The 16,593-nt window shown below is 37.4% G+C and overlaps 3 protein-coding genes, 1 non-coding gene and 1 pseudogene across 4 annotated transcripts; 1 reads left to right on the top strand and 4 right to left on the bottom strand.

Annotated features, from left to right (window-relative positions):
• Positions 1–2,144: 2,144 nt before the first annotated feature.
• Positions 2,145–4,997, bottom strand: LOC121263744 (probable clathrin assembly protein At4g32285). The gene is made up of 2 exons (XM_041166808.1): positions 4,546–4,997; positions 2,145–4,355 (listed from the first exon to the last, which is right to left on the bottom strand). The coding sequence occupies exon 2, from the start codon at positions 4,309–4,311 to the stop codon at positions 2,329–2,331; it is 1,983 nt and encodes a 660-aa protein (XP_041022742.1). The 5' UTR covers positions 4,312–4,355; positions 4,546–4,997; the 3' UTR covers positions 2,145–2,328.
• A 1,155-nt stretch (positions 4,998–6,152) lies between these two features.
• Positions 6,153–6,225, top strand: TRNAR-CCG. The gene has a single exon. It is a non-coding gene; the product is annotated as a tRNA-Arg (tRNA).
• Positions 6,226–6,730: 505 nt separating this feature from the next.
• LOC121263742 (probable LRR receptor-like serine/threonine-protein kinase At1g56140) lies at positions 6,731–11,697 on the bottom strand. Its single transcript, XM_041166806.1, has 19 exons — positions 11,267–11,697; positions 11,016–11,172; positions 10,860–10,931; positions 10,705–10,776; positions 10,489–10,560; positions 10,319–10,390; positions 10,162–10,233; positions 9,983–10,054; positions 9,795–9,866; positions 9,560–9,631; positions 9,390–9,461; positions 9,148–9,219; positions 8,961–9,029; positions 8,550–8,615; positions 8,337–8,381; positions 8,158–8,222; positions 7,591–7,970; positions 7,127–7,322; positions 6,731–7,044 (listed from the first exon to the last, which is right to left on the bottom strand). Exons 1-19 carry the CDS (start codon positions 11,346–11,348, stop codon positions 6,860–6,862), a joined length of 1,965 nt encoding a protein of 654 aa, XP_041022740.1. The 5' UTR covers positions 11,349–11,697; the 3' UTR covers positions 6,731–6,859.
• A 1,128-nt stretch (positions 11,698–12,825) lies between these two features.
• Positions 12,826–12,922, bottom strand: LOC121263910 (annotated as a pseudogene).
• Positions 12,923–13,502: 580 nt separating this feature from the next.
• On the bottom strand, positions 13,503–15,862 carry LOC121263743 (auxin-responsive protein IAA31-like). The gene is made up of 4 exons (XM_041166807.1): positions 15,321–15,862; positions 14,401–14,660; positions 14,190–14,283; positions 13,503–13,918 (listed from the first exon to the last, which is right to left on the bottom strand). Exons 1-4 carry the CDS (start codon positions 15,536–15,538, stop codon positions 13,867–13,869), a joined length of 624 nt encoding a protein of 207 aa, XP_041022741.1. The 5' UTR covers positions 15,539–15,862; the 3' UTR covers positions 13,503–13,866.
• Between the last annotated feature and the right edge of the window lie 731 nt (positions 15,863–16,593).

Here is a 16,593-nt window from a genome sequence, read left to right as displayed (position 1 = left end):
GATATGTAAAATAAATTTAACGTATCATATAAAATTTTATCAATTTTTAAATTTATTTTTATAAAATCAATTTGTGATTATAATACTTAAAAATTGAATTAAAAAAAAAAAGAAAAAAAAAGGCAGGAACAGCACTTCAAGTGGTGGGACTGGTGAGCAGTTAAGTTGACCTTTCAATGCCCCGATTTAATTTCACAACAATTTTAGGTGTAGGTATTATATCTGACATTTTTTTTTTTTTTTTTTTTTTTTGTGTTTAAAGTTGGACTTGTCACCTCTCTCTCTCTCTCTCTCTAAAGGATTATTATAATATATTTTTGGGGTTGGGGGGGGGGGGGGGGGGTGGTGGCCCGGGTGATCCCTATAATCGTCCTGTTTAAACTTTAATAATTTTAGTTTGAAATTGTTTATTGAACATATGGAAATAATTAAGATAGGAAAATAAAGAAACGGATCATCCTATCACCTCACACGATCTTTGCTTCAACCACAACTGACAACTTTAAACCTAATTTTTAATTGGATATCACCAACTTAGGAGCTTCGTGTTAACGGAATCTAACACAGAAAGTGCTCAATCATAGCAATCAGCAATCATAACATCACCTAATACGAAACATGAGAGAGAGAGAGAGAGGACCTGAGGATGTTTGGCAAGTGGTTATCGTTGTTTAAAATAAGGTAAAATGGTTAAAAAAATGGAAACTTCCCCGGTGGAGTCTCGGGGTGGGTTTTGATTGTCATGTATATAGTAGAGATTGTGTCAGCCTGCACTTGCATCATCATAATTGAAAATGGATAGTGGGGAGGAAAATTTATTTAACCATTCTGTTTTCAAGATTCAGGTGTTTTGCAATAGGGTGTGATTTCAACCCTTGACAGAAAAAAAGAAAAAAAAAAAAAGGGTTCTCTTGTTATGGTCGGTGGTGCCTAAGATGGACACCACATGCATAATGCCATGATGCCACTTTTCATCTTTCATTTGAGACCAACAACCATACACCCCCCCACTTTCACTCGGATGGGGAGTAATAACAGGTGACATGGAGGGACACAGATGACAGATCCACAGCACCGACAAGCATGTCCATAATACTAAAAGTGAAAATGGCCATAGGGATGACACAAACCACACATTTCTTCTAAAAGCTGGATGCATGCCTCTCCCCTAAAATACTGTTCTTTTTCCATCTCCCTTGTCAATAAGATCTGATTCTATCTATATAATTAACGGCAGGAATTTTGGGTGCACAACAGCCACAATCTCTGAGTTTTCAGTGAATGAAAGAATGAGCATTCAGTACAAACATATGGAATCCAATGTCCATCTTCTCCATGATTCAGCTGTCCTATTATTATTATTATTATTATTATTATTTATGGGACATCAGTTGTCTCCAATCCCAATAACCCAAGTGGGCAAATCATAGCTCCTCAGGCTTAATCAAATCCAAGGTGCAATTTATGTCACAATTGTAGTCCCCATGTTCTTCTTTTAGCAAAAATATTATTCCCAATTTCCCACTTGTTTTGTCTGTCTGAGTAGAAAACCAAAAGGCATAGTTATTCACTCGAATGCCTTTTGTAACTCATCATCCTAACACTACACATAATTATTTATTTATTTTTTCTCTTAACAAACGTGTGCTATATGGATGATGAGAAAAAAAATTGAATTACTCTAAGAAAAATTAAAATAATAATAATAATAAAAAATGTGGTGTGTGGAGATGATAAGTAGCAAAACTCAAAATAAAATATCAAGAGCAGTGTACTAAGGCGACTGATAAGTTAGTTACCTAATTGGTTTGTTCCCAAATTTTTTTTTTTTTTTTGAAAAATAAAAAGGAAAAGAAAAAGTTTGGTTGGCATAAGTGCTAGGGTTGTATTATCGGATCGAATGAAGATTGATCTTACAAAAGTTTTACCCAATCCTTTCCCCGAGAACAAGGCACGTATCAATACAGAGGACATGAACTAGTATGGCAAGAAACTAACAAGTTCCAACCCAACTTTTTGCGATGACTGAACCTTTTATGTAACCCAGAGAAAAAGAGAATAAATTCTTAGTTAAAACAATGAACAAGTGAAAGTAAAGATGTCAAGAACATCCATCTATTACAGAACATAAAGAGACATCACTATTAGTTAACACATTCAAGGAATCAAATATCACGTATCATTCCAACTCAGCCAGCCTGTTTCTTCCCCTCCATTCTCACGCAACAGATGGCAGGAATAAGATCATACAAGTTGGATAAAAGAAGCAAAACGCTAATGGAAATGAACAAAGAAAGGTTATCGCAGATTTGTGGGAGAAAGGCAAATTCAGTAAGGAGTGTAGTAATACCCTGCTGGAGCAGGAGCTCCTATTCCATTGACTGGCGGCATGCCATAAGGCATCATGGGCATGGGACCTGCAGCATAGTATCCAGGGCCGCTGATCTTCGCTAAACTAGCTTGACCTTGCATTCCATCCTTCGCATATTGCTGCCATACCTGCTGCTCCTGTACAAGAAAGTGCTGTTTCTTCTCCATATCAGCCATTTGCACATAAGATGGAGGCGGAATACTCATGGATGCAGCAAATGGGTCTTGATTAACTGTTTGAACCGTCCCATCCGGTGCAGGGAGAGCCAAAACAGGTGTGGCACTATTCCCTGGCCCTGGTAACGCCACACTGCTGGCACTTCCTCCACTCAACTTGGCAGTACTCACATGCTGCCTCACCATTCCCTGATCATACATTCCATTCAAGAGCAACGGATCAAGTCCACCACCCAATGCTGCTTTCTGCTTCGATAAATTGCTGGCCGTCTCAACCAATGCCAACTCCCAATCAGCCTTGCCAGATTCAGCAGCCGGAGTCTGCCAAGCCGATGTCACTTCCGGCTGTCCATTTGATGGGAACGCTTCCCACGATCCATTTGCATTACTGGCGGGTGGACCAGCAAACAAAGCCAAGGCGAACCTATTCCCCTGATCATCTGAAGTGGCTACATCCTCCCTCAAATCGACCAAATCTTCAGTTACTTGTTGCTGAGGCTTAGGCTCCATGACAGGCTCTGGCTCTGGCTCCGGCAGTGGAGGAGTGTAATTCTCAGGTGGAGGCAACGCCTTTATCTCATTCATACTCTGTACGGCCGCCTCCTCCTCTTTAGCCACGGCCTCCTGTTTTCTCTCAGGACTCTTTGGTCTCTTGGCCCTATCCCTCACAAACTCCTCCAACGTCTCCAGCAGCTTAGCCGTAATCCTCTGCACATCTGGATACTCGGACGACCTTGACACGCCGGTATCCTTACACCAATTGTAGAACGCGATAAGCTCATCAATCTGCTTGGCAGCACCCGCATAAGCATCAAAGGTCTTAACACAATCTGGGTATTCCATGTCGAAGAACTTATCAAGCAGCACTGCTAAAACCTCGCAGATATCCGCGTACAACTGGAAGCTCTCTTTCACCATCGGATACAACGCTATCAAAATCATTCGGCTATTCTTGGCCAAACTCGTGGGCCGGCACGACAAGAACCGGTCACAGAGCCTCTGCAAATGGGCCATCTTCCCGAATATCCTCTCGGGCTTCATATCCCTCAGTGGAGTCACCGGCATCGAACCCCTCTTCTCTGGTGCTTCGCTCACGTCTCCGAAGGAACGGGACCGTCTCATCGTCATCCCGTAATTCCCGTACCCATGAGTACTACTCTCGCCGCCTCCGTAATCATAATCGTATGGCCTCGAGGGCGAAGGTGACCTAAAATTGTCTCTGCCGCCCCCAAATCTTTCATTTCCACCGACGCTACCGCCGTCGCCGCCTCCTCCAACTCTACCACCACTCTTCCTGTCGAAGAGCATCAACTCCAGGCGCTGATCCAAATACATGGCGTAAGTTCTCACAAAAGCGGAGTGATCCCAGGAGCTGGAATGCGCTTCGTCCCTGAAATCGGACATGTTCAAGAGCCTGGTGCCCCGTTTCGTGGCGTAGAGGATCTCCTCTTGAAACACGGGGTCTCCCTCGTTGAGCAAGCGGTGGACAAGCATGAGCGCCTTGAGGGCCACGATCCAGTCCCGCGTCTTGCTCAGACGCTTGGACACGGCGGAGACGCAGGCGTGGACGTACCCGCGAGAGTAGGAAGTGAGGTTGAGGATGGAGCGGATGTACTTCTCGTCGGCGGGGTCGTCATCGTGGCTCATAGCCTTCACAATCGCCACCTCCAGCTCGGGGGCCATGTTGCTCGCCACCTTCGCGAGCCCGATACTCGTCTGGTCCTTAACGGCCCCAATCGCCTTCCGGATCGTGCTCGGCGCCATTTATGTCTTACGTTCCCCCTTTTCTTCTTCTTCAGTCGCCCAAACTAGCATAATCACAATTAATACAGATAGAAGTTAACTTTAACACACTGAAATATAGCTCAGAAGATATGTAATGGATTTTAATGGCCAATTAAGCTCGTAATTAGTTGACTTTAAAGGAGTGCTCAACGAGAATGAATCAGAAAATGAAGCCTAACCTAAACAAAACATATAAAAAGATCTGAAATTTACCGTTGCTTTTCGAATTGTAGATCGGCGGGCGAGTGCGGACTCTCCGTCTCCGATCAGAGAAGTCGACGTCGGATCCAGTCAATCTCCTCGACAACAACAGCGTTCCGATCGAAACGACCAACTGAGTTATGAGAATGGGATCAGGGTAGTCGTATAATGCAAGAAAACAAAAAGCAAAAAATTCTCCGAGATGGTTCTCCACTAGATTCTCTCCCCCTCTTTCGGATTCTGTGTAGGAAGAGGGGGTAGGGATAGGCAAAGGAACAAAAAAGGTCAGATTTTTAAAGTGGGGACTGGGAGTGAGTTTGGGAGGAATTTATTTAAAAACTGTTGGATTGAGGAGAGATCTGGGAAAGCAGTGCAGGCTGCAGCCCTCGTTTACCTAAAGCGTGGAGAGGCGTGCGGGTGTTTCGCTGTCGGAAAGAAGCATATGGCTGTGCGCGCGCGGGGGTTAAGAGCACTAGCTATGGTTTATCTATCTTTATCTTCATCTTCATATTTACATAACAATTAACATGGCAGTGAGAGACCGGGAGAGACCCGGTTGATCTCAGTGAGCTCAAGCTGTGCTACTTGTATGCACAGCTTCTTATGAGATATTTATACACATATATCATTTTTTTAATCCTGTGATAACTTCACATATGACTCCGTTTGATACACAAAAACGGTTTTATCTTAATTTGTATAGTCTCTCATTTATTATTATAATTTTTTTAAATTTTTATATAAAATATATTAAACAATTTGATTTTTTTAAATTTAATAATAATAATAATAATATTAAAAAATAATATTATAACAATATTTTATTAAATTTTTAATTTTTATCTAAAACTATCTCATCTAATCTCAATATCGATCTTCTTTCAACCTTATAAACTGATGCACTGTAAATAAGAAAAATTATGATTAAAAATATTTTCACTTTTGAACCGTTTTCTGAAAATAAATTATGTTCTATATTTTAAATTTTATCGCATCCAATCAGAGTATATATGATTAATGTGACTCATTTTAAATAATCTTACGTATAAACTAATTATTTAAAATATGTAGCATCCAAAATAAAAATAAAAATATTATTTTTATAGTGGTCGCGGATTAATTGGGTTACTAAAATTCGGTTTTAGGCTATCAAACAACAGACAACGACAACGTTGGTCGATCTCGTTCATTCTTAGGTATTAAATCTATTCTCTAACTTGGCTTCATTGATCATATCAATATTGTATGGAAAAAGTTACTTTATCTTTTCATTTTATCAATTCTATTTGATCGTTAGTTAATTTTTTTTTATTAGTAATTAAAAAAGTTATTTAAGTATATTAATATATATTTTTTTATTTTTCAAAAATATTTATATGTATTAAAAAAATAAAAATAAAAAAAAAACTTTTTAGGTGAAGTTAGGGCGGCATAGTAGCCGCACCTATTTACAAGTTTGATTACACAATCATTTTGTTTTGTCGTCTTCAAATCTTTCGTTGTCTTTTCAATAACTCTACTGTTTTCTGTGCAAGTTTGTATCTTTTCTGTATGCAATTGCAGAGCTTGGTTATAATAACCTCCATGTCACAAAGTAAATTACGGAGGAAATAGCGTCGGATCGCGTGGCCTAATGGATAAGGCGCTCGCCTCCGGAGCGGGAGATTGTGGGTTCGAGTCCCACCGTGATCGCATATCATGTCTCTGTCGTTTTAAGTTGTTGAGTTGACGGAAACGTTAAAAGTTGAATATAATATTATTTTTAATATTATTATTATTTTAAAGATTAAAAAAATTGAATTATTTTTTCCATAAAGCATAAGGCTCGGATAATGAAAATAGTTTTAATTAAAAGTTGAATAAAATATTGTTAAAATATTATTTTTTAATATTATTATTTTTTTAAAATTTAAAAAAATTGAATTGTTTATTATATTTTATATAAAAATTTAATAAAATTGTAACGATGTGATCAAACTATTTTGTATCCAAATGGGGCCAAAGAAGACACGGTTTGAGACGCGAGACTTCACAAACCATTCAATATTGTTTTCACAACATATATATTTTACATAAACACACACACACACACCCATATATATTACATGGAGTCTTTCCTACAATCCTATCCAATTTATTTTAAGCCTTGCATAAACTATATATGCAATTATGCATCTTCATTGACACAACCATTTGCTGTTGTTAGGAAGTTTTAGGATAGTTGAATGGAAACTGGTCCTTGAAAAATGAAAAGCATAACCAAGCACCCAAAACATTCTCGAGTGCAACAATTTATTGCTATTTTAACACATTAACATGGTCGAAATCAGCGTAATCCTTTCTTCCTTGGTGAGTCTGTGTATACTCGCATGTGTCCTGGTGCACCCTTTTTGGTGAACCATAAGTAGAACATTGATAAGATTATCACAAAACCAGCTACACATCCAATTGCTATTCCAACAATTCTTCCTACAAGCTTCTTGTCCGGTTTGGAAGAAGACCCAGCATTAACTGCGGGAAATGTTTAACATTTATGATGATTGACAAAGGAAAATGCGAATTGCATGGTACAGGGAAAGATATAAAGAATTACCTTGATAAGCAACGACTGCTGACACCAATGGTCCATATGTGCCTTGCAATGGAATGCAGCAAGTGCCTTTCCCAGCCCAGAAGAAGTGGATATCCATTATTGTGTTTGTTACATTGACCTCGAATGCTCTGATCAACGCTCTTTTGGATCCACCAGCTTCCTTTTGAATGTTGAAGTCTTGGAGAACTCTCTCACCCTTCGGCCAAATTGCAGCATTTCATGAATGTTAAAATGGGCAATCAAAATAAGATGAAATTAAGCAGTTGATCCACTAAAATATGCAGATTCAGGAGAATATGTCTCCCTCTTCCTAACACGATAGGAAAACTTGAAGCAGTTTTTATGATCATTAGGGAATTAGTCTTAAAGCAAGTTTTTAACCACAATCTTATCAGTCTTGTCCACTTTGCATTATTCATATAAAATGGTGAGCCTGCCTTTGATATCAGATGTTTTCACCATACCTGAATGTAAATATCAAATAAGCGTCTCCCAAGACCTTTCCAAGACTGAGTATCATCGTCCATTGTTATCTCTGCAAAGTGAAGCTCAACAATGTACTTTCCATTCTTCAAGCCAAGGCCATAGTACCTCAGTGAGCTTGGTGAAATCCTTGCTGTTTTATACAGTTCAGAATCTAAAGTTTCCGTGATTTGAGAGTCAGTCTTTGCAATATACTGGGGTCCACTTGGATTGGAAATGAAAAATCCAGTGTTGCTTACAACCCATTGATCATTAGAACTTGTGTACATCGAAGCAGCTCCAAGGTTTTCAGAATCATCATCATATTTGATGCCAGTGGAAGATATTTGTTCAGTGCCTCCACATTTAATAGAAAATGAAGCTACAACAGAAGTATATTCCCCAAAAACTAAAATTAAAACATGAACTTGATCTAGAAAGTAAACAAATTTCTACCCTTTTTGCGAAGAATTTCATAAGTTCCAATCCCTCGTCAACTTTTTTCATATATCCAAATGGGTTACAAGATGGTCATATCAGTATATATGATTAAGAAAAAGTTTACTCACAGGCTGGAACTTGGTTACTGCATTTGGCATTTCCTTGGAGGCATTGCAGCATCCCTATTGCCTTCCTATATAGATGACCATTAAAATGATATAAAAAAAGTTTACTGGAACCTAGAGTTACGAGAATATAGTCAATCATCAGTATCATAATATCATTCACTTTCAGTTATACAAATTACCTGTCCAGTAAACTATTTGCATTGATGGATGTTCCAACAACATTCCTGAAGGGGAAAAGGTAGTTATTTCATGTTAAATGGCACCACAACATAATTTTACTATCAAGGCACACATAAGTTTCAAAAAGCCTGCTCTCATAGGTTCGTAGTACTTCTACTTTATCACAGTATCAAGCAGTTAACTTACGGGACGTAAAGAGAAGATTAACTTACATTGAAAAGCCTCTCTTTGAAAAATTTAGAGGCAAACTGCCAGAGATGGGATTGAAGGAGATATCTCTGCCCACAAACCAGAACTATTAGTCGTACTTCTGAGAGATTTAAACAGGTTACTATATTTGAGAAAATTTTTACAGCAGGCCTAAATACTTTTTATGTATTCTTATGGTCATATAATTTAGCCTTTTAAAAGACTTCCACATCCTTCGAGGCAGGAAAAAACAGATATTTCTTACAACAGGACTGCACAGCTTTGCCTTTATTGTAAATTGCAGCTATTATAGATCCGTCAAGAGATACCATGCTTGAAAAATATTAAGGAATAACATCTCAAGACTTCACCAGATAATGGGAAATCTTGTTCACAAACAAGAAGGGAAATCATAAGTTCAAGGTTGCACATACAAGGCGATGAGCTTTGGACTTATGATATTCGCAGGTAGCTGTCCACTCAGGTTATTGTTTCCCAGAAATCTGAGACATAGAAAGCGATTATCTTTTAATGATTCTGGTAGCTGTCCACTCAATTCCTATATATATATATATATATATATATATATATATAGTAATGGAAGTCCGTTGGATTACTTACAGATATTGCAACAAAGGAAAATCTTTTAATGATTCTGGTATTTGGCCACTCAACTTGTTGAAGCTTAAGTCCCTATCAAAGACATAGAAAATCAGTAAGAGTCCTTTAGAAAAACTAAAATCATGAAAACTTCATATTAGAAAAAGGTAAACGACTTGATTACTTCATTTAAATAAGACATGAAACATAAAATAAGTGAATGATTCTGATCATGAGAAAAACATATTGTCAAGGTTACTTACAGGTGTTGCAACTTAGAAAATGTGCCAATCCGTTTTGGAATTTCACCCGACACTAGACAGTTTCGTAAAGATCTATGAAACACGTTTGAGAAAGTTTATTTAGTATGTACATTAAAGATTCGTGTTAAGTTTCTTTTTCTAAGATCGATACAGAACATAGAACATCTTACAGTATGGACAAACTTGTTTGTTTTTCCAAGAAATCAAGATTTGAGTCTTCCTTGCTAAGATCACCGATTCTCCTAAGAACATAAGGAAAGCAGAAATCCCAAATGAGTCGGGGAAAAAGTATAATCATGAATAGTACATCAGAAGTGCAAAGGGATATATATAGATCTTATAGCAACAATTAAAGTCCACATGACGCATAAAAACATGCAAGTTCATATTTAGGAGAGGCCTTACAGATTCTCTAGCTTAGTTAGAGCACCAAAACTGCTTGGGATTGGGCCTTCAAGCAAGGAACCTTGAAGTCGCCTATGAAAGAGAAAGTGCAGTACCAGTCAACATAATATATATCAAATATCATAATGAAATGAGCCCTCCTATTTTGAAAATATAGTAGCAATAAGCAATTGGAAATCCTTGCATACAGGTCCCTGAGTTCTGTAAGGGTCCCAAAGAATTCTGGGAGCTTTCCGGTAAAGCGATTATCAGATGCCCAGCTGAAACAAGACAAGATAATCCACAATGAATATACAACGGACATCATCAGACTCTGATATTTCAAAAAGCACCATGTTCAAGTACATAGAGAAGAGAAATTAAGTACAGAATTTGTAGGGATTTTAAGTTTGCAAGTTCTTGAGGTATTGGTCCACTCACTCCACTGCTATCAATATACCTGAAAGAAGTACAGGTAAAAAATGAGATGGCTCAACAAAGAGCAAGATGATACTTCAAGGTTGCCAAAAATGGGAAAAACTTACAGCTGCTGCAAGGAGGTCAATTTTCCAAGCTCAATTGGTAACGGTCCAAAGAAGTTGTTTGAGCTAAAACTTCTGTAATATGATAAAATTTTTGGAAATTACTAGATGAGTACAGAAGAAGCTTAACAAACACAGAAAATAGCGTTGAAAAAATGCACATGTTTGCTTACAGAGAAACCAACTTGGTTAAATTACCAAGCTCTGGAGGCACTCGACCAGTCAGGTTGTTTATGCCCAGGCTACTGTTCAATCACTCATCATAAAGAAACTAAATATGAATACACCTCAAACGTACATATGAAAATGAAAAACGGCAGTGAGTTGATTCTATCCATTCAAACTAGCGGTAGGATAAAAAGAAGTTAGTTTGGCAGTTACAGCCTTACAGGTATTGCATATTTTGCAACTGTGCAATTTCATCCGGTATGGGTCCACTCAGAACATTCTGACCCAGATTCCTGCATCATTAGGCAAGATTTCAAATATCAATCAATATCAAAGCAACAAGGAGTTCTTAAAATCTTAAGAATAGATCCCTCACAAGTCCATCAACTCCTTTAGCAGAAAAACTTCCTTGGGTATTTCACCAGAAATGTCTAAAGCATAAACCTTCCTGCATCAAGTGAAATATATTGGAAACTTCCTTTACCCAACAAGAATAAATGTGACAACTGAAAAATGATGAAGGAGAACTAACAGGTGAGTGATGTGGCAGCTGTTGCCAGCACAGTTGCAAGCCACACGGGGATTTGCAAGCTCGGGAGCCCATGGTGCATTCTGGCTACATGGGTCGATCGTAAGGTTCACTTTGCTTCTCAAGTTCCAGTGGTCTATTATCTTGTTGAGAGCAGCCACTGACCAACAGAAGCAGTAGTTAGAAACATTGATTGAAAATGACTCAAACTGAATTTCTTGTATAAGAATCTGAATTCGTAACAGCTAGAAAACCTTCATCAGGAGCAGTTGTTTGCTGTGCAGAAACAAGCTGAAATGCACAGAGAAGAAGAAAAGAGATTCTCCCGAGCTCCATTGCTGAGCAGCACCAGCAACACACTTACGCACATGCGTAGCCACGGACGAGCATAATTATAAACGCAAAAGAGAGAGAGAAGAGGACAAGGACAGGCAGGCTGCAAATTTTAAGAAAATAGAGACTAGAGACCCATGTAGGTAGTTCATTATGCTGGCTTATTACGCATTATTTTTTTTCTCTCATGCAAAAAACAAGAAGAAAATCAAGACTTGAGGTTGAAATATAATATCAAAATACATATTTCTTATGAATTTTCTATGGCTGTATGAAAACGGTGACCAAACAGAGCTATAAAATTTGAATATAGACCTTTTTTCTACCTTTGATGGATTCATTGCCGCCAATAGCAAGCTGCCAGTATTTTGTTATCTTTAATCCCACTTTGCAATACCACAGCGACGTTTTACCCTACAGATAGGCCCACTCGAGCATCAAATTGCAACCTGTAAACTTCGACGGTAGTCTTTCATCTCAACGACAGAGATGTAGGGATGCAAATATTCAACGAGCCAATTAAATGGGACTGTCACCAAATGGGCCATCACAGGATTCACTGATAGTGCTTCAAATGTTGCTGCAACCCATTTGATCCATCCCATTATTCAAATCCAGCTGAGTCCTGAGGGTTGAACAGAGAACTTGGTTGACTCACTTTATCCCGTTGAAAGAAAAGGATGTTGCAGAAACATCCAAGCAAAGGATGCAAAATTAGAGAAAAAGACAGCATTTTTCTTTCCTTAACATATACTTTCTTCATCACTTCTTCTGTCGAACGAATCTGAAAATGTAACATATGAATGTCTTGTTTCACCAAAAGCATAAAAACCGGCCATGAATGATTTTTCCAAGTAGACTCCGAACCAAAACGGAAACAACAATTGTAACTTTTGAGTCATAAAAAAGTACTTAAATCAGCGCAAATCACGGCCCCTCTTTCCTTGCACTTTACATCTGATTCTCTGATCACCAAGTGCTACATCTTCTTGCAATGGTTGGTAGATGAATTCTCTCGACCTTACCTAACTGTTTCTGCAACACACTTTCATACTATCAAATGTCATAGGTTGCTCTCCCTTTGAATTCTGAAGGTTTGACCCAAAAATAAAATATAAGCCTTTTCTAGGCTAGCAATTTTCAACAAGAAGAAGTTGCAGGGGCCCCGGTGTTCCGAACGAAGGCCGGGCCATTTGCCATTTGGAATGAGAGCGGGGGGTATTTCGGAGAGCTAGAACCCTTCAAGGATGTTATGGTAAAATCATGAAGAGTATTGCAGGGTAAAGTGGTAAAAAGGTGGTTGTTGAATCTCAACAAGAAGAAGTTGCAGGGGCCCCGGTGGGCCGGTGTTCCGAACGAAGGCCAGGCCATTTGCCATTTGGAATGAGAGCGGGGGATACTTCGGAGAGCTAGAAGCCTAGAACCCTTTAAGGATGTAATGGTAAAATCATGGAGAGTATTGCAGGGTAAAATGGTAAAAACAAATTTGGACTATTTCTCGATTTATGCGTGTCATCCTTGTACAGGGGCCATGTTAATCTTTTCTGCATGGTTCAGCGTGCTGCCATATAAAGGCATTGAAATTGTTCTGTCTGAACGATGTGGGATAACAGTAGTGGACCCCTTTCAATACCGACTTGGTCTTGGACTTGGGCCTGTTGTTCTGATAATAGCGCCCCAGTTCTATTATAAAAAAGCTGAACGTGGGCTTGGACCCACCTAAGTCAAATTTAAAGTTTTGTTCAATGACCCAAAACCAGATATTAATGATCTTATTATTCAAATGACTCAAAGCATAGGGGAGAGGACGTCGGGTATATTGCCTATATTATTATTGTTATTTTTTAAATAATGATCTTGATCTATTATAATTAAAACAAAACTGTTCATACTTTTACACCAAGAGATGTAGCAAAACTTTTTTTTTCCTCGTAAAAAATAAGAATGTAACGCAAGAATGTCTCAAGAGGTGTCGAAACTTTTATATACATATATATATGGTGATTGTATAATTTCATAATTTGAATTGGACACGTGAAATCATGAGCTTTTTTCAAAATACATATATATAGTTTCTACTTCTTGTATTTTTTTTAATACAATATAAGTCAATTGAAATTGAGACTCAACATTAATAAAACCGAAAATACACCCAATATCATGAGGTACATATATTATATAGAGGTCTCTTTTGGATATTCGAAGTACAATCGATGCAACTATATATATATATATGGCTAGCAAACAAACAGTAATAATATCTATGCTAAAATCGAGTCATTGCTCTGAAAAAGGGAAAGAAAGAGAAGTACTGGAGTAGTCGAAAATAGAACATTAATACTACTATTAATTAACCAGCTTAATTAATTACTGAAGCAGATAAATGATTAATCGCAGTATAAGGATTATATATCATTTTTTGATCTTGATTTATCCCATGCATGGCCATATTGATCATCAAGCACTTGTTACCGGCCTTATATTGTGAGTTATCATCGATCTGCAGCTTCATTATTACAGCTCAACCGTCATTCCTTATAATCTCCAAACGCTGCACAGACTCCATGAAACTTCTGCAAAATCATCATTAATTTGTTAGGCCTCGTACGAATTAGCTAGCTAGGCTTGAATCCATTCTAGTTTTTTAAGATTGATAACACGAGGAAATTAATAATTATTAGAAGGGAGTAATAATATTTTTTTATCTTAAATTTTGTCATCTCTAATCATACTTACCGATCATGCGATCATATTTTATATGGCGCATAACATGAAAATTTACCTTAATTATCTTCCTGAAATTTAAGAATAAAAAGGATAATATAAAAATATATAGATACGTACTGCCAAGGAACATCTCCTGCAAGCAGCCAATCTCCATCTTTGTCTTGATAGGTGAGTGTGTAGCTTGAACCATGATCTTTCTCAGTTTGTTGGTCTGAGCATAAGTATATATAATCCCAAGCAGAACCATTAATATGAATAATCATATATTGACTAGACCACCTTGTATCAAATTTTTAAAATGCTAGCTAGCTTGCTGCATGTCACTTACAATTAGCAAACATGGTCATCAAGCTGTCTCTAAGCATCTGATAAGAGTGATAGAGCCTCAGATCAATCTTCCTTGCTATTGGTACCCCCTCCATCTTGACCTTCACATACAAAGAGTAATTTGGTCCAGTATCAGTTGATCTCTCGGCCGTCCGATCATTGATCTTAATCTGCCCACCTTGATTCTCATGATGGAGCTGTTTCTTCACCCATGGTTTTATAGGTGGCCACCCCACCACATGATTTTCTTCCTCTTCTTTCCTGTCATTTGAAATAATACCAATTGGTCATGTAGTTAGAAGTATATAGTACTTTCCATGCTCGATCAGTCTAAAACCCCTCTAAAGTATTACTTGCATAGAACTTATAAAACATAAGCGAGCCTTACTATATATATATATATATAATTGTTGGGTGCCTTGGAGTATATATAGTGTTCTAGGAAAATCGCATTTAGCTGATTGGTCGCATGAATTCTGAATGTAATTTTTGCTGTCAAATATGTTACCTTTCTGGGCAAGCATTCAAATTGTTTTCCTCAAAACCCTTTACCATGAAAAGTACGACCTTTGTTCTTTTTCTTGAAACAAACCTATAAATTTATCAAAATCAAATTTATTCATGGCCGGCACTTGTTTATAAATGGAGCGATCGCAAACTTGCTTTCAACATGAAGGACGTACTGATCATCAAAGAATTTTTAAATTACCTTCGTTTAGTTTAGTTTTTTTTTTTTTTTTTTGTTCCATATTATAAAGAAAAAGTTATGATAAGACATTAATTAACTTATTGTCAAAAAGACGAGGGAAAAAACACAAGAAGAAGAAGAAGAAGCACGTTGGCCAACAAATATCTGATGATTAATCCGATAAAAGACTCTTTTCTTTGTTTTTTAGGAAAAAAAAAAACTGAAAAACTTACTTGTTAATGATGCAAGATATCTGATCATCTCCTGTCTTTCCAAATGCAACCTCAAAATTACGTTTGTTTTTGGCGCATTTTTGGCTTTCCAAACAGGTATCATAGTTCCATGATTCCGAGCCCAGCAGTTGAAGCTCGCGATGATCATGATTTAGGTCAAACGTCACCACCTTCTTTACTACTGGAATTAGTGCCAGGCCCAGTTGGAGATCGTCCATCTCATATATATAGCAAGCAGAATGGCAACGCGAAAGCTAAAAAATATGGAGGAAATCTAGAGATAGGGACTTAGTTAATAAGGTGAATGCAGAAGATTCTGTTTGGTCTTTTGAAGTACTTATAAAATGCGTGTTCATCATATTTTTGAGAGACAGAGAGAGAGAGAGAGAGAGAGAGAGATCTGGACGGAAATGACCAATATGATCTTCTGGAAGAAAGGAAATAGTTGGGGACAGCATGGTAGTTGGGTCGGCTAAAGAACTAGCAGTAGTGTGATCTAGACAATATGCGAAGAAAATGATGCATGAATTATATCAACGTGCCAAGGCTGCCTAAGCCCCTGGCCTTGACTCTTTAAACAAAAAAATGGAAGAAGTAGTCCAATCCAAGATAGCTAGTAATTCAGGGATTAGGTTTTTTTTTTTTTTTTTCCCAAATATGAAGTATAATAGTTATTGAACATTTAATAATATTAAAAAAAAATACATAATAAATATTATATGTTCAATTTACGTATTTATCTGATCTCGGACTAATTAGCATCCCTAGCCTTCTTTCTTTAAAGTTTATTCTCAAATGCTGGCTTTTTCGTTCTTGTAATGACAGACGACTTGGCCAGCCACATGATTTGGAGTTGGAATTTCTTGTGCATTTCATGAACATTAATATTAACTCATGAGCTTATATGCACTCTGCACTAATTAATTAGATCGGTATTATAATTCGATAAATATTCAGATTTTTTTAAAGCTTCATGATGTAAAGGCATGGGATTAGGTCTATGCATGATTTGGGCTTTTCATGAAAATCTGCTGTTTAGCATTTTAATTTGTTTCGGTCATTTGTTTGACCCAAGCACTCAATAAAAGTTTAACCTAAGTGGGCCATTAAAGAAAAAAAACATGTTTCAAAGTTTGACCTTACCAATTTGTATAACACTGTAGTTCATTTATTGATTATTGAACAGAACAAAAATGTAGTACCGGTTAGCTTTTCGGTATTATTTTCTATTATATCAATAAAAAATGTTCCAGCCGCAAAATAAATTTTATAA

Source organism: Juglans microcarpa x Juglans regia, chromosome 4S, assembly GCF_004785595.1.
Source record: "Juglans microcarpa x Juglans regia isolate MS1-56 chromosome 4S, Jm3101_v1.0, whole genome shotgun sequence".
NCBI classification, from domain to species: domain Eukaryota; kingdom Viridiplantae; phylum Streptophyta; class Magnoliopsida; order Fagales; family Juglandaceae; genus Juglans; species Juglans microcarpa x Juglans regia.
This window is presented reverse-complemented; position numbering and strand designations above follow the sequence as displayed.